Source organism: Microcaecilia unicolor, chromosome 6 (assembly GCF_901765095.1).
Source record: "Microcaecilia unicolor chromosome 6, aMicUni1.1, whole genome shotgun sequence".
In the NCBI taxonomy this organism is placed as follows: Eukaryota; Metazoa; Chordata; class Amphibia; order Gymnophiona; family Siphonopidae; genus Microcaecilia; species Microcaecilia unicolor.
In genome coordinates, this window is record NC_044036.1 from 175951518 (window position 1) to 175969470 (window position 17953).

Consider the following 17953-nt stretch of genomic DNA (forward strand, 5'->3'; position numbering starts at 1 on the left):
GCCACAAGATCATCCCGTAAATTTCTCAATCTGCACTTCCCCAGCTGTAAAGGTCTAAAATACAAGCTGATGCATGCCACTACCTTCTCCTACATGAGCACGCAGTTATGGAATGCACTACCTACAGATCTGAAAATAATCGACGAAATAACTAACTTTTGCAAATCTCTGAAGACATATTTCTTCAACAAGGCCTACAAAGAGAATATATAGCCTCAATAATCCACCTCACCAACCTACCCAGTTATGAAAGTCCACCTTCTACACTTACCACACTAACTTCCGTCTTTCTACCCTTACTTAATCCCTGCACATCACTAATTGTATCTGATATCCTGAAATGACAACGTCATAACAAAACTATGTAAGCCACGTTGAGCCTGAAAATAGGTGGGAAAATGTGGGATACAAATGCAAAAATTATAATAATAATTAGGGGCTTCCTTCATAAGGTGACTAGGACAAGGGTCTAGTATGCATTGTGAGGCTGAGTATTTTAGGAGGTAATGTTTTACTGTATCATGGGTTGGTAGTTGGAAGGAAGACCAGATTCTGTTAGTGACTATTCCTGTATGTGTATCTGACTATTTCTCATAAATGTCTTGATGGTTGATTTTTAATTTGAGTAGTCCGTGTCTGATTTTAACTATTTTTTGTTCGAAAAAAGTAGTCAGTTGCTCTGCCTTTGGTGGGTTGTGGTTATTTATTTGTGGATAATAGGCTTTTTATCAGATTGAAAAATGTACTAGTCTTAAGGAAATTACCACCAATTATTTTGTTATAGTATTGAGTTTTTGCAATTTTAATCTCATTTTTATATGTTTTGATGTCAGTTTTCCAAGTTAATTGGTTTTCGTTTGATTTGTCTGTAGCCCATTTTCTTTACAGTTTTGATTAAACCAAGGTGAAATTTTCTAGGTTGGTTTGGATGTAGAGTTGATGGGAGCTATGTTATTTAAGACATTTTCTCATAGGTCATCCCATTTAATCATGAAGTTGTTATTGTCTGCTGGAGGAAGAGCAGGCGTTAGACCATAAGGTTTTTTATTTACTTTTCCTCTAGTTTTGTGAGGAGTCATAGTACTTTCATATTTCATTGATTTTGTATTTTCCCTCCACTAGAGGGAGAACTCGAGTTTACTGTTGTCTGACCAGGGAGTTTGAGTCCAAGTACGGTTACTTTTAGCAGCATAATGGCCAACTTTTTAAAAAGAGGTGTGGTTTGGGACAGAGCACGGGCAGACAAAAAGGTTAGAGGTTCAGGTTCACACTAACCACTAGGAGTGGCCTAGTGGTTATTGTGGTGGACTTTGGTCTTGGGGAACTGGGTTCGATTCCCACTTCAGGCACAGGCAGCCCCTTGTGACTCTGGGCAAGTCACTTAACCCTCCATTGCCCCAGGTACAAATAAGTACCTGCATATAATATGTAAGCCGCATTGAACCTGCTATGAGTGGGAAAGCGCGGGGTACAAATTAAAAAAAAAAAATTCAGCCTTTGAATGTATAATTTATACATCAAAGTGGCAGCACCTAAATAGCAGATGACAGTCATATATGCAGGGTGTCACACAATTATGTCAGTTGTGTCCCAGTATAGAAAAGGTTCAAAACCACTGCTCTAGGGCTAAAGGAAATGGATAAAGATCAGATACATATTCTGTATCCCGAGGAATCCTTCTCCCAGCATTGGGTACAGTGCAGAACTAGATCATTTCCTAATACAATCACCATGCAAGCAATAAATAAATTCCAGTGTCATCTTAATAACAGCAATACAGACATTCTCTGCTACCATGTACATTGTGAAATAATAATAATAAAACTACAAAAAAAATCCACTCTGCAGAAGTGTAGCAAAGCTTCTGTACTATAACAGCACTAAGTCTTTGGAATCAAAACAATTCTATCTATCAAAAAGCTGTGGTGGGACAACAGTGCATCCTCTATTGTAAAAATAGAACAAATAAGACAACTTCAGATCATTGTGCCCCAGTAAAATACCTCAATTACATGAATATAACAGTCATATCTTAGCAAAAACAAGTCATTAAGGGGGTCTTTCACTAAGATACGCTAGCATTTTTACCTCACGCTAAAAATCAGCTGAAGCTAAACGCTGAGACACCCATAAGAATATAATGGGCATCTTGGTGTTTAGCACCAGCTGATGTTTAGCACGAGCTAAAAACACTAGCTCACCTTAGTAAAAGACCCCCTAAACCCTAGGTTGCCTCAGATACAGACTCTTATTGTAAGCTTTCTTGGCTAGGGAACTTAACTGCCTTCTGTATTCAGTTGTAACTCACCTTAAGCTTGGATTTGGAAAGGTGAATATAGCTGAGAGTCCTATATGATTTACTATTTATTGAAAAGTGTGCTAGGTTTATGATGATTTGGGGTTTTTTTCTTCTTCAGAAAAGTTGATTCAAATGAAATGCAGGATTTGGTTCAGCTGATGACTCAAACACTGAAACAGGAATCTAGGGATCAATGTGACGCTCCTCGAAACCCCTTCCCCAAATCAGAGTTCAAGCTTCACCGCAAGTACCGTGACACATTAGTTCTGCATGGAAAGGCAGCAGAGGATCCTGAAGACTTCAGTTTTAGTGAGTTTCCCTCAGGTATTTAAGGAACATTTTACTATCCAGTTCTAACTTCTTAGCTTGAGCAAGATCACAAGAAAATCCATATGGTTACTTAAGTTTATTTAGCCAGTGGTCACACACAGGTCAGAAAAGTGGGGTTTTTTTTTCTTTATTTTCTCATGTTGAATCTCTTCTTAAATGAAAATTATAAAATTGTATGGAGAATGCATTCATAAAAAGTAGGCACATTGCATGGAGGATGCATGCACCTACCTTTACAATACATGATCTCTGTGTTCTTTTGGAAGTATCACAAGGCTGCTGCTACAGTTCACGGCAGCCATTTTGACGAAGTAGCTGCACCAGGCAGGAGCAAGTGGGCATCGCTCCTGCCTGTATTCACCAGAGAGCTGCAAAGGTAGGCCCAGGGGGAGGGGCCTACCGAGGAGGGGAGCATTGGGATGGGGAAGGGAGAGGGGGTTCAGGACTAGTGGCAGCTGGAACCCCTCAGTCGCTGCTGGAAGGTTAACTGGGCTCCGCCCAATATTTGATATGTGCCCAATGGCCTCCGTGGCCAAAGTTTGGACATCCTTTTTGCTGTCCTGACTTAGCCACTTCCTTCTTCTCCCAGGCTCTGCCCAAGCTCCAGCCATGGACTGCCCCAGCACTAACTGGACAGTGTGTGAGTGGTTTGTGGTGATATTCAGTAGCACTCTCTGGTTAAGTGCTGCTGAATATCAGGGCTTTGGCAGCCACAGGCGATTTAACTAGGCCCAGTTACATCACTTTGAATATCAGGTGGATACATTTTGTAGAATACATGTGTACATTTTTGCAAAAGGTGCAGATTAGTGCATTACTGGGAGTCACTGTAGGAGCCTGTGTATAAAGCCTATATATAGGCACATTTCTTACAGGAGCTTTGTTATAACATTAACACCTCAATGACTAATCTTTCCTTTATTCTAGATGCCATTTCTGCTCCACAAAAGGTCAGGCGAATAATCGAGGCACTGAGGGCTGATGTAGTGCAGGGACTGGGAGTTAAACTCTTAGAGAGAGTCTATGACGTTATGGATGAAGATGATGACATAAAGAGAGAGGTAAGTTTAGTTGTAGCTTAGTTTATTCTTAAATTTGATAGTCCACGTTTGAGTCACTTGTCTAAGCGAGGACAATTAAGTTAGGAACCCGTTTACTAAGCTGCGTTAGGCGTTAACTCGTGCGCTAAAATATATATATATATTTTTTTTGAGGGGGCAAAGGCTTATTTACCTTTATATCCCCAGCATAAAATAGTTTTGGAACATGAAAATAGCATTTGTATTTTACTGACCCTGAAGTCAGCTGTATTAAAATCATTTGGCAGGGCTGTGTGAGGCCGTGCAACCTGCAAATATATTTTCCCATATCATTTGGTATGGTTGTCTCTCAGAGAGCTCAGAAAACCCCCCGTTTTTCTGACCCTGCATGGGGTTCCTGTGGAGCCAGCATCTTGCAAGACCCCCGGTCAAAAATCATCAGAGCTGTGCTGTGAAATTTTTCATTTTTAGCCTGTTCAGTGAATAGTAATTGTGGATGACAAGGTGATAGTAGCTCTGCTTAATTTGACCATTACTGTCAGACAGATATGGTATGCATGGGCTATGCATTAGTAACACTGAGATTAGATTACTGTTATGCTCTTTATTTAAGGATGTCAATGTCACCAGTGCTGATAGGTTTGCATTGGATGTTTAGTGTAAGTTTGGGTCACGTTTAAGTCATGATCTCTGGTGTTTCACACTGCAAGGAATAGAACTAAGATACCTTCCTTAGCATATGCAGCAGATGAATCCAAGAATTGGTAGGGCTGTGTCCATCTACCACGGCCAGCTCCTCCTTCACCTCAGTACATCTCTATCTCCAGCAGGTGGTGGACGGCGCTTCAGCAGCTCCTGGATTTGTTTGTTGGGGATACTCCTGGGTCCTGTGGGTCAGTTGAGTTTAGGCACAAAGGCAGCAAGAATCTCCTGAGCTAGAAAGCCATGTTTGCCTAAGTGGGTACATTGATAGCAATAGGCCTCACTGTGGTGAATTTAGATTTTCTTATAGTTCCTGCGTTGGCTAAGGCTGTTCCTGGTGTGGGAAACAGTGAACAGCATCAGAGCAGGGCTCCTTGTATGTTGGGCCCGTGAAAGGGCCTATTTAGTGTTTTTATTTACAGACTTTTCTGTCCCCTCAGTTTTTCTCTGAGGGCAGTTGCTTGAACAGCTTGGAAGTTTCCCTCCTTTCTTTGTGAAACTCTTTTTATACTGGCTGTACAGGCATTGCCTATGAGCACACCACCCTGAGTGTGCCTGATCTCTGATCTTGGAAGCTCAGCAGGGTTGGGCCTGGCTGGTTTCTACTTGGATGGGAGACTGCCTGGGAATACCAGGTGCAGTAGTTTGTTTTTTTTTCCTACACCTTTTGCTCCTTTACAATTACAAGTGGGAGTTTCTAGGCTTAGTGCCTTTGGCTCCACCTTTCTGTGGGAAATGTTACATATTGTTACAAGCCGTTAAGCCCATTAAAACGGGCAAGATTTTTTGCTAATCTCCAAGATGAGTTACCATCGATTCTTATATATTAATGCAAGCTGTTAAGCCCATTAAAATGGGCAACATTTTTTATTTGTGAAATGTAATTCCCTTATTGTTGTAATATTTTGTGTGTGTGTGAGAGAGAGAGAGAGACAGTGAGTGTGTGTGAGAGAGAGAAAGTGTGTGTGTGTGTGTGCCTGTCTGAAAGAGAGAGTGTGAGAGTGAGTTCAGAGAGAGAGAGAGAGAGAGAGTGTGTGTGTGTGAGAGAGAGAGAGAGAGACAGAGAAAGTGTGTGTGTGCGTCTGTCTGAAAGAGAGAGAGAATCAAGGAAGGAGAAGATAAATTTCTCCCTGCTTCTGTTTTTCTTGTAAAAGTACAAGAGGTAATATTTTGTGTGTGTGTGAGAGAGAGAGAGAGAGAGAGAGTGAGTGTGTGAGAGAAAGTGTGTGTGCGCCTGTCTGAAAGAGAGAGTGCGAGAGTGAGTTCAGAGAGAGAGAGAGTGTGTGGGTGTGTGAGAGAGAGAAAAAGTGTGTGTGTATGCATCTGTCTGAAAGAAGAGAAGGCCCGTTTCTGACAGAAATGAAACGGGCGCTAGCAAGGTTTTCCTCAGCGTGTGTATGTTTGACAGAGTGTGTTTGACAGTGACTGTGTGTGAGAGAGAGAGAGTGAATTTACGAATGTGTGTGTGTAAGAGAGAGTGAGACTGTCTCCTCTGTCCCCTGCCCCCCCCCTCCAGCCACTCAGAGATTGTTCTGTCTCCCCTGCTCCCCCTCCAGGCACTCAGCAATTCTCCTCTGTCCCCTGCCCCCCCTGTAGCCACCCAGCGATTCTCCTCTCTCCCCCCTGCCCCCCCTCTCCAGCCACCCAGCGAGTCTCCTCTCTCCCCTGCCCCCTGCAGCCACCCAGCGATTCTCCTTTCTCCCCTGCCCCCCCTCCAGCCACCCAGCGATTCTCCTTTCTCTCCTGCCCCCCCTCCAGCCACCCAGCGATTGTGCTCTCTGCCCTGCTCCCCCCTCCAGGCACCCAGCGATTCTCCTCTGTCCCCTGCCCCCCCTCCAGCCACTCAGCGATTCTCCTTTCTCCCCTGCCCCCCCTCCAGGCGCCCAGCGATTCTCCTCTCTCCCTTGCCCCCCTCCAACCACCCAGCGATTCTCTTCTCTACCCCCCCCCCCAGGCACACACCAATTCTCCGTCGCTTTCCCGAGCTTGCCTCTTTCTTTTTGGCCTGCCCACTGCCCCAGCCAAACAGCTGATCCATGCCGGTCCGCTCCCTGCTCTGCCGCTCTCACTCCCTGCAGCATCCCTTCGCCGATGCAGGACGCGGCCAAAACTTGACGCCGCCCTAACCCCCGCAAATGAACAGTGCTGGCTCTTGATTTGCCCGGCAGCAGGGTTGATCTGGTCCTGCCTCTAATCACGTAGGGAGAGACCTGTGACGTGACGTGCATGCGCGGCACGTCGGTCACTCTTCATTTATATAGTAGGATTTTCTGGGGCTAGTGCTCTGGTCTCCATGGTAACCATGGAACCTCAGTGCTGTTGTCATGGGGGCTTTTGCTCCAGGAGCAGTAGTTTCAGCAAAATAGTTATGTTTTTCTGGAAGATGGTTGGCTTTCAGCCTGAAGGTCACAGGCTTAAGGCTGGTTTGTGCATCATATTAGAAACTATGGCTCTTTTCTATGGAGCATATTTTACTTCCCTCTCTCATGTTGCTTGCCTTGACAAGCAGTTCTTTCCATAGCTGGGACAGTTTACACTAGGTTACAGTGCCAAAGGTTAGCAGTGGTGGTTTCCCACAGCAGCTCTGCTCTTCCAGTTTTGCTGTCTGACTCTGATCAAAGTATTGCATTCCAGCTCCAGCTTCAACTGTATCTGTGGCACTTCTAGCTAGCTGTTTGTTGCAGTGTCTCTAAGGCTTTTATTGCACTTTTTCTTTATATTGGACAGCTAGCTATATTCAGAGCTACTTCAATTTAGCCTGCACTTCTCCCTTAGGAAGCATTTCTTTTCTTTCCTCTTTGGCCCCATCATCTGCAGTTTCTCTGTTTGGCCGTTCTGAGCCCTCATGTTCAGTTCCAGGCTCTGGGTCTGCTCCTGAGTGGATGATCCCTTTCGCTTTGGTCTTACAGCGTGGTGTTTTGAGAGGTCGACTCTGAGGAACAGAGTTCTTTGGACGCAATGGTTACTGTTCTGTTGCGATCTTGTATGTGGTCCACGGTCCACTGCAACCTTATATTCTCAGGTGTTGAGAATTTTTTGAGGCTGGTGGTGGCCCATGCTTGGTCTTCATTGTGGGCATCTGGTTCCTCAGCGATTGAGTTCTTTCTGCATGATGGGTTGCAGAAGAGGTGGTGCATTTCTTGCAGAGTGCTTTGCTCCTCTGCTGCTGCGACCTTCTTCTCCCTGAAACTTTGTTCGTATTCTCCGAGTCTAGCTTGGGGTTCCTTGTCTACCGAGCATTGCTTCGGATTCCTTTTGTTCTTTTGTAGAATGCTTCGCTTAGGAACTTACAAGCAGTGTTCTTGGTCGCCAATTCTTCGGTACGCAGAGTGTCTGAATTTTTAGTGCAGCCATTCCGAGCTGTTTTTTTCTGCAATTTGCTGAGTCTGGAGTGACCTTGCATTCAGTTCCTTCTTTCTTTTCCGCCTGTGGTTTGGCTTTTCTTTTTCAGCCTCTCTTTCTTCCCTTCTTTCGAGAGGAGGATTTTCACACGGAGTACATGGCGCTTCGTCTTATGGATGTTCAGAGGGCTCTCCGGTATTTGCAGATGTTGCATGTTTTTCAGCATTCAGATCTTCTCTTTGTCTTTGTCACTGGTTCTTGCTGTGGGACGGCAGCCTCTGGTCTGATCTGATTTTTTTTTCGTTGGATTGCAGATAATTTGTGGATTTTTTGGAAAGGTTGCACCCTGCCGGTGGCATTCCAGGCTCGTTTCATTAGTTTTCTATCTACTTCTTGGGTGGAACGGGTGTGTTTTCACTATTCAGATGCTGCCTTTGCAGCGGCGGTTCTGTCTCGGGGAGCGGCGACTTCCCACCCTACTTAGAACTGTGTCCTGAAAGGAGTCCTGTGACCTTACTAAACACATATTTTTCTGTTACCCTCACAAATATATAAAATATAAACAAATATACAAATTATTTAAAATATTTATGATGTTCATAATATCTGTATTGTGTGAAAAATGTTTCCAGAAAAGATGTTTTTGAGTTGATGCCAGATCATTTCTGTTTCTCCCTTTACTGTGATTTAGTGCCACTGAAAATTCAGAGATAGCAGAGGTCATGGTGGAGATGAAGATTGTATCTGAATTCAAGGAATCATGGGACAAGCACAGAGGATCTCTGAGAGGAAGAGATTGTAGAGCTTAGGGATTATTATGGCTGGGCAGACTGGATAGGCTACGCATGGTCTTTAACTGCCTTAAGTGTTTTTTTAATGTCAGGCTGTTTGTATTTAGCAAAATGTTATTTGGATTGCATGGGGACAGAAATCTTACCCATCCCCGCCCGTCCCTGCTAGAATCTTACCCATCCCCACCCATCCCCGCAAGAATTTAATGGTACATACAAGAAATTTCTGGTCAGCTCCCTCAGTCTCTCTCTGGATTTGAGCCACATCACTGTAGGCAAGGAAGGAATGGAAGCTGAAACTTAGAACACTCTGGTGTGCACATGTAAGATTTGTCTCTGATTTCTGGCACTGTGTGCTGAGAGGTCAACACATGCACGCGCCAGTAGGTCAGGTGACATCCGATGCTCTTGCCTTTGTCAGAGCTGAGGTCTGCGTATCAGCCTGGGAGCAAAGAGGGTTAATTGTAACATACTAAGTGACAGCAAATAAAGACCTGAACGGTCCATCCAGTCTGCCCAATAGTCACACTCATTATCAATTCATGATTAAGTCAATGAATGTGATATTATATACTTTCTTTCGTGTTTCTGGAACATAGACCATAGAAGTCTGTCTGGCCCTATACTTATGTTCCAGCTGCTGGAGTTCTCGCTGAAGCCCACCCCAGTCTATTCATCTTCTTATTTGTGGGATACAGACCGTAAAAATCTGTCCAGCACTGTCCTTGTGTTCCAGCCACTGAAGTTGCTGTCTAAGCCCTTTCTAGCCCATCCTAAACCAGACTGCCATATATTAGACACAGACCATACAAGTCTACCTGGTATCGGCCCTAGTTAATCACAGCCAGAGTCGCCATCTAAGCATCACTTGACACATCCACACACATGCAGTCATTTAAGGTTAGGATTTTTATAACTTCCATTTTCTAATTAGAGATCCTATGTGTTCATCCCAAGCCTTTTTGAATTCCATCATCATTTGTGTCTCTACCACCTCCTTAACAGAAGACTTTCCATCCCTGCGGAAACCCCGCAGGACCTGCTTCCGTCCCCGCGGGAACCCTGCAGAACTGCTTCCGTCCCCATGGGAACCCTGCAGGACCTGCTTCCGTCCCTGCGGGAATCCCGCGGGTTCCGCAGGATTCCGGCGAACCCCGTTCCCGTGCAGCTGTCTAGTTTGACAGCAATAACTACATGAAAGAAAGGGTTACAAGATATTTGTGGCTGGAAGTAACCCATTCTAGCACAATACATGGCAGTGAAAAGTTTCCTAGGTTTGTCTAATGTCTGTCTTGAGAAAATATATTTGCAGGTGGCATGGCCTCACACAGCCCTGCCAAATGATTTTAATACAGCTGACTTCAGGGTCAGTAAAATAGAAATGCTATTTTCATGTTCCAAAACTATTTTATGCTGGGGATAAAAAGGTAAATATATAAGCCTTTGCATCTTTTTAGTTTTGCAGTTCATGTAGTTCCTTTGTGTGGCAGTGTTTACGATTTTTACTAGATCACACCTTTTGATACATCTTACCTTCCCTTTAGGTGGACATGAAAGAGTTTATGGGAGACAAATATGAAGACTACAGCATGAAGGTTCGGCAGCTGAAATTGTTTGAAGACAATGCATCCTTCTGAACACATGAATGAAATGGGCCATTTCCTTCTCTTTTCGCAAGATTATTATGTTTCTCTAGCTCTCTGTACTGGAAGCTCTCAGGACATGCAACTGCCCTGTGAATACTTTTTGACTTCTTACTAGCAACAGTTTGTACTTTTTTATTTTTCAGATGTTAACACTTCATTTATTTTGTTTGTAAATATTCTTCATTTTTTGGAGAGCCAAAACAAGGCCCCCTTTTATGAAAATTGAACATTTTGGAATTGGGTTCTTTACCCTTTGCTTTTTTTTATAAAGGATTTTTGCACCTTTTTTTAAAGTATAAACCTTCGAAGAAATGAAGTACATATGCTGACATTGTGATTGTGAACTGATGGCATTCATAAAACTTTGGACTTATTGACACTGAATGTCCTAGAGCAACTCTTATCATTTTTACGTTAAACTGTGCCCTCTTGTAAAACAGAACCAGTGTCCTTTTGTAAAAGTAAGTAGTGACACTTGTTTACTTGTAAGGATGAACAAAATCATCTTTTTAACCTATATGTTCATAGGGAAATCATTTAATTATATTACACTTCCTCTCCCCGGTAGAACTGGTAAATACTGCCTCTCGGGGCATGTACTAGATCTGCAGGAAAAATACCCTGCTCATGTGTGTCCTACTGACTGCAATCCTCCTCTGTCATCTGCTGGTTTTTGCCAGGAATAGCTAGCAGCTCAAGCAGCATTACTTGTTGGAGGGAGAAGTAAAGTTTTATGTTATAAAATCCCAATGTTGGAGGAGGTTGCTAACGCATAGCTACCTGAGCTAATAAGAAAGGCAGTGTCTTTCATGGATGGGATCCCACCAGAGTTCTCCCCCCCCCCCCCCCCCCATCATATGACTATCGCTTACAGCATTCTGCCAGCAAAGGCTGTCAGGACTAATCACTGTTGTCCTCCACAGGACAGAGCACTTCTCCACATCTGCCATTTTGGTAGAGGCTGTGGGCACCATCTTTGCCTATTGTGGTCCATGAGAGAGCCTACAAAGATTAAGTGGAGGAGCAGAGGAGTAGCCTAGTGTTTAGAGCAGTGGGCTAAGGCAGGATTCAAGTTCCACTACTGCTCCTTTGTGGTCTTGGGTAAGTCACTTAGGGCCCTTACAAAGGCGCACTAGCTAAAAATTAGCATGCACTAATCATGTAGATGCCCATAGAAATATTATGGGCATCTACACAGCACATGCTAATTTTTAGCATGTGCTAAAAATGCTAGCGTGCTTTTGTAAACAGGGCCCTAAACCTCCATTGCCTCAGGTACAAAATAAAGCACCTGTATATAATATATAAACTGCTTTGATTGTAACTACAGTAAGGCTCAAATCCATCCTCTTTCAATTGCCTCAGGTACATACTGTGATTTATTTGTAAGCCCTCCAGAGAAAGGGGAATACCTAGTGTACCTGAATGTAACCCACCTTGAGCTACTACTGAAAAAGAATGTGATAAAATGTTTAAAAATTTTTGTAAGAACGGCATGGCCACCAACCTTTCCTTAAAGTTATGTCCCCCCTCCCTCAGGATTAGGCCATCTGGTAGTTGCTGCTTCCACTTTATAGTTCCATGTAGGGTCCCAGGTTGCATCTTTGGTGGGGATAGAAAGGGTGGCCTTTCACCTTTAAGAATTCTCTACTTGTTAACTGTAATAAGTTTTCTAGATGGTTAAATGTAAAAGGGAAAATGAGTATTTTCCCATCTGAAAATGACCTTGTTAAATCACCATTTAACTCTTGGAGAACTGTGAGAAATTTATACCTAAGGCAGAAAAGGCTCATAGACATGATCTATGATAACCTGTAAAGCACTCGAAGGAAGCTCCAGTGGTTTTGCCTCAGTTTTGACGTAGTCACAGTATATATAGAACACCTGTCCTGGAAATGCTGTCACAAGTCAGATTTTCAAGATAGTCTTAATGAGTACGCTTAAGATAAATCTGCATATATTGGACTCTCAGTATACGCAAATTAACGTGATGCCTTTGGGAAGCTGTGATAATGAAGGTACCCCCCATTCCTTCCCCTATGGATCAGAGCCTCAGATTTTTATTATTTTAGTGGTTAGAAGTGCAAGTTAAACTTCTACTTATAACTACTAAAGTTAAAAACAGTAGTAAAAAAATTTACTACCATTTTTAGTGCACATTTTAAGAATACATTTTATAACTATCATATGAGCTGCAGTCTTCAGCTTATTACACCAGAAGTTCTTTTTTTAATACAGTAGTTTAAAAATATGTGCTGAAAATTGGAGAACATTTAAGGGTCCTTTTACCAAGCATCGGTAAAAGGACCCCTATGATGGCATCAGCATGTAAGTTTGCTACATGCTGAGGCCCCCTTTTACCACCACCATTAAAAGGATTTTTTTGTTTTAAAGAAGTAAATGGCCATGTGGTAAGTTTAACACTTGCTGTGCGCTTTTTCCTGGGGGACCCCTTGCCACCTTGGTGCTAGAAAATACAAAGGTATTACTGGTGGGCACGCCTCCAGCTTTAGAAAATGCAGAAGTATTTTCTAGCACCTTAGTTGCCGTGTGCCAGAAAGCAGAACTACCGCCAGGCTCCTGAGTGAGTCCGGTGATAGGACCAATTTGGCGCACGGCAACATGGCCGTATAGGTCCCACCACTTTGTAAAAGGGCCCCTTAGTGCCAGTGTTATTACTTTGACTCAAAGCTTATTACAGCATTCAGAGAGATTGGAAAGTTGGTGAAATGGCAGACCTGTTAAGAGTCTCAAAGGCTTCTGTACACTACATTCCAGAAATGTTTCCAGAACTGGATGTAGGCTTGAGCTTCAGCACACTGAGGGTGCAGTTTCCAGTTTTAGAGGTGTGATCGATTGAATACTTCTTTCTTCATAATAAGACACAAGTCAGGTTTTTTTTGAGTAGCAGAGCTTTAACAGTCTAAGGTAACAAGGTTGCTGGGGGGGGGGGGGGGGGGGGGGGGGTTGAAGTATGAATACTACGTTGATTGCTTTTATGGCATCACCAATGTCTTTATTTTATTTTTTTCATTTTTGTGATCATCAAGGTAGTATTTTTGATTGTAATGACTGAATTGAAAGCTCACTCAGTACTGTAGTGTTTGCCAGACAATTTTGTTCCTAAGCTTGATTTCCATATGAACCAAAAAAATTGTACCTTTGTTGTGCTCAATTCAAGAACTCTTGGCAGTTTGTATTTATGCGACCATGGTATGATGCCACTGCCCACCCAAAGGTGTGGGCTGAGTATGTGTGAATTCAAAACAAAAGCAATAATCCAAAGCCAAGGTGAGTCCACAATTCCTTGGCAAAAGTTCTGCCAACAGGCAGTCCACAATCCTGCACCAGAAAGACCTCTCACTTTCAGCCTTAGGGTTTTGCAATGAATTCACCTTTCTGGTCAGGGTGAATTAGGGCTACCTAGCAACCCACCCATGTACGGATCCCCTAAGGGCCTGCAGGAAACAATATCCCCCCTTGTGGCCAACAGATGTCTTTCCTCCCTTTCACAATCTTATTAGCAAGGAATGTCCATAGTCTAACTTGCTTATACAAATGAAGATACTAGATTAGTTAATGGATGCTTGCCACTCGCTTTCAGTGAAGGGAATTCAAAATTAGAGAGCTGCATGGGAGCAGGGATCCTCTCCATGTCTGTGGGGATGGGCCCAGGTCCTGCGGGATCTTCGCGGAAGTGCCTTCCCGGCACATACTGCAAGGTAACCTGGTAGTCTAGTGACTTCTTCGGGGTAGGAAAGATCCCCCCTCTTTCCTGCCCTCTGCCGCAGCGCTGATCCTCTCCTCTCTGCTCTTTTAAAATGGCTACCAAGACTTCCAGCGGCGGCCTGGCTGCCACTGGAAGTCTCAGCAGTCATTTTAAAAAAGCAGAGAAGAGAGGATCAGTGGCAGAGGGTAGGAAAGAGTGGGGCTCTTTCCTGCCCTGAAGAAGCCACTCGACCACCAGGGTGCCTTGAGCTATGTGCCAGGAGGCCACCCAGGGATGGAGGGGAAGAGGATGGATGGAGTCAGGATTCGTGAATCAGGATGGTAAAATAGGTGAGTCTCTGTTTCCCCTTCATCATGCTGCCGTCATCACCATACACTCAAAATCGAGCAAATCTATGAGTTGCTGCATCCACGTTGTCGTTTTGTATTGTTGGTGGCATTTTTATTTAATCTCCCTTATATTTTCAAACATGCTGGCATGTGCAGCATATGGATATACACAGAGGAAGTCTAATGACAGAATAACTTTTCATTGGTTGAGTAGTAATTTGTTATAAAAATCAGTCTGTCATTTGGAGGGGCTGGTTATAGGGACACCCTAGCACTGTTATATTTGTGCAGAATTTTTTTTCTCCAGGTAAATGGCTACTAAAGCAGTCGTGTTATAAGAATCAGGTGCTCAACATTGAGTTTCTAGTTACTTATATGTAGATCTTACATTAAACATGAATTAGGTTGAAACCTGGGAGCATTTAAAATCTTTTTTTTTTTTTTTTCCTGTGACTACATCAAAAGAAAAAGATGGCATGTGGGAACTTGCACCTTTTGTTTTGTGATTTGCAGTGGTATATTATAAAAATGTACTTTACCTTTTACTGAATAATTAGGGAAGGGCTTCCTTCAAGCAGAAGTTTTGTCCAGCATTAGTCTAAATGTGCCCACATTGTCCAGTTCAGCACACTATTAGCTGCTTAGTTCATAACAAAGTTAACTATGTTCAGTAGAAATCTGTTGCCTCAGGCTGCTTGCTATGTGAATATTTCATCACTGTTTCATTCTTGGCACCAATTACATAAGGGCATTTGCTTTAATTCATTTATCCAGTCCTTACATGCACCTTGTTTTGCTTTTTAATCCCAAAAGTGAATCCTAAGGTTGAACAATTAGTTATAAACCATGTTGTTTCTGACTTTACTTGTTTTGGAATTTGGACTGCTTTAGGTCCTTTGCTGTCTTAGTACAGAAGACAATGATTTGTTACTTTTGTATTTTTACTGCTTCTAGAATCTGGCTTTCTTAGGGGGGGGGGGGGGGGGGGGAAGAGGGTCAAGGTGACTGCAGCACATCAAGGGCTTGGCGGGCCAGGAGCTTGGATGGAGATTACTTGCACCAGGGACGGACAGGTTAGATTCCAGTGGGGATGGATTAGATTTCAGTCCTCATTCAACTCTGTATTCCAAACCAATGCCAGAAAGGTTAGTTCCCCCCCCCCTCCCCGTAATCTCCCACATAGGGGTCCCTGGTCTTTGCCCTAACTGTATGGGTGGGCCACAGTACTAACTTCAAACCCAGGTGTTTGGTGTACAGCGCTGTGTATGCCTTGTAGCGCTATAGAAATAAGTAGTAGTATTACCATTAGTGTGGCTAAATGGGAATCACTAAATGTGGTATTTAGCAGATGGAGTCTCCCAACTACTAATTGCATCCTCTCTTAGGTTGGTGTTTTGTGAAAGCCTATTGGTCTGTGGCAGAAAAAAAATCCTACTGTATCCCCCCCCCCCCCCCCCCCAAATCTCCTTTCTATGAATTCCTACAAGTCAGAACCATCCTACCCAAATTTATCTTTTTGGCTACTGATGCTGTTTTGAAGAATTGATAGGAAACTGCAGAAATGAAGAGCCCTAAAACTAGTTTGGGGCTGCTAGAGAATTATAGCCCCTGATGGGTAATATGTGTCAGTACTGACTGTTCTAGGAGTTAATAAAAAATGTACCTTAAAAAGACCCCTATGAAGATTTTACATATTCTCTTGTATTTGTCATTTTGTTACCTTAAGAATAAAAAATACATATTTGCTAAAGAATAGAGGTAGAAGTGTAAGTACTGTATAGCAGAGGATGACTAGGATGAAGAGTCCTGGTAGATAGTGTGGTTCTTTGCTTTTGGGGATTGAAGTAAATTGTGTTTTGTATTTTTTTTTTTTTTTACGAAAAAACCTGTAAACCAGAGTTGGAGGAGTTCAGTTCTATATTGCATGCCTTTCCTCTGCCTGCCATTGTTTGGGTCAGAAACAATTAGGAGGTGGTATGGAATTGTCTGGCAAAAAAAAAAAAAAACTTTTTCATAAAGAGAATTGCTTTACCCAGAATGAATCCTCAACTTCAATATAAAATAACCTTACTATACATTTTATGTTCTTTGTACAGACATGGTATTACTGTGTATATTTTATCAACTGTTTTAGGTTGACATTTTTTAAGTTCTTTATACAGCAGTCCTGAAAGTCCCCCCTAAACACCTAAGAGTAATCATGTTAGGAAGATATATAAATTATCTGAGATACTAGTTGGACCTGACTGGTTATATTAACTAATGATATAAATGGCATCACATAAAATCTGATTCTAGGTCATGTGAGATGATTTGTGATGCTTGTTCCCCCTGGAATGGGATCCAAGAGCATTTCAATGGCACCCTTTTTGTTTAAGTTCATGCACTGCCTATGCAAAATTATGCCATCATGCTTGGGACTGATTCCCTTCCATATGTCATTTCTATAAGAGAAAGGAGTATGGAGGCTTGAAGAAAAAAAAGTTAAAATATATTTGTTTAAAAACATTGATCCTATTGTCATTCTCCTAGGTTTCCCTGGCAAGGGCAAAATGGAAGCTCAGTAAGGTGAGAAGCAGCAGTTTACACTGCTTCAAAAATGTGTATGTGGAAAATTCTTTTTTTTTTTTTTACAAATGATTGATTATTTTGAGTAGTTTCCCCCTCTACAAGTTGATGCTGCTTCTAACATGGACAGTACATTATTCTAATAGGTACTGATGCTGTAGGAGTAGCATGTCCAAAACTTTTCCTGCTTAAACAGTAGGTCTTTGTTTACTTCCACCTCGGAACTGCTTGGCAGATTGCTAACTCTACCTTTCATGAAGCAGTGGTAGCAGCCTCTCCGTTTACCTTTTAATATGAAACACAGATTGCTCTAGAGGAAATGAAGCGCTAACAACAGTGCCTATTTTCTTTTTCGGTAATAAAGAAGAGTATTTTAGTGAAGGAATAACTGCCTAGAGTTTTTTTGTTTTTACCATAGTGAAATGTTGCTGAATTATATATTTTGATGACTAAATATTTCTTGCAGTATCAATTGAAGGGATATGTATGCAATCCTTTTTTATGCTCATTGATGAGAACAACTGGATGGGAAAAAAACAATTTGATATATGAAATAAAGACCAATAACAGTACTCATTTCTATGTATTTTATGCCACAAAAATAATTTTCATATGCACTAGTTACTAATATATACTATTGTTAGTATGTTAATGTCATTAATGCACTTTCTTAATCATTCACTAGACTGGTCCAGATGAATAGGTTAAGCAGGTAAAGAACTTGTTGTTACTTGGTTGAGGTTTGGCACTTAAGGTTTCTGAGCTTTTTGTTCAACCTCCATAGCCCTGGGAAGGTGCCTGGAGGAGTCCAGGTCCCTCTTCTGCTCTACCATTCCTTAGATCAGAAGTAGCCACTGCTGGTAAACACCACTGCCAGCACCCCTTTTTCTCATCAGTTTAAAAGTTAAAAAACAAAAACAGGAGAATAAAGAAGAAGCTAAAAGACAGGCAATGAGGCATTACCACTGTGAGGAGACTGTGAAGTGGCAGTGTATGTACATGAAGTGAATTAGCCCTGGCTATGTCAAATTGTACTAAGTCACATGAGGACAGGATAAATTCAGCAACTGAAGAGCACTTTTCCAAAACCCACTCAGTCAATTTTGTTTGTCAGTTTTGAGCTATATGATTAATTTCATCCAACAAGGCAAGATTCATCATTCTCTGTAGCTTATT

The 17953-nt window shown here is 42.4% G+C and overlaps 1 protein-coding gene across 2 annotated transcripts in view; it reads left to right on the forward strand.

The window, feature by feature from the left end:
• The window catches only part of NEK4 (NIMA related kinase 4), an 85090-nt gene extending 74118 nt beyond the window's left edge, over positions 1-10972 (forward strand). The window contains exons 14-16 of one of the 2 annotated variants that reach the window (XM_030206088.1): positions 2418-2623; positions 3557-3690; positions 10049-10972. In XM_030206088.1, coding sequence (XP_030061948.1) covers positions 2418-2623; positions 3557-3690; positions 10049-10141 — 433 coding nt within the window. In that variant the 3' untranslated portion in view covers positions 10142-10972. The remainder of the gene's footprint in view (positions 1-2417; positions 2624-3556; positions 3691-10048) is intronic. The other variant, XM_030206089.1, reaches the window with a different exon arrangement.
• The last annotated feature ends 6981 nt before the right edge of the window (positions 10973-17953 follow it).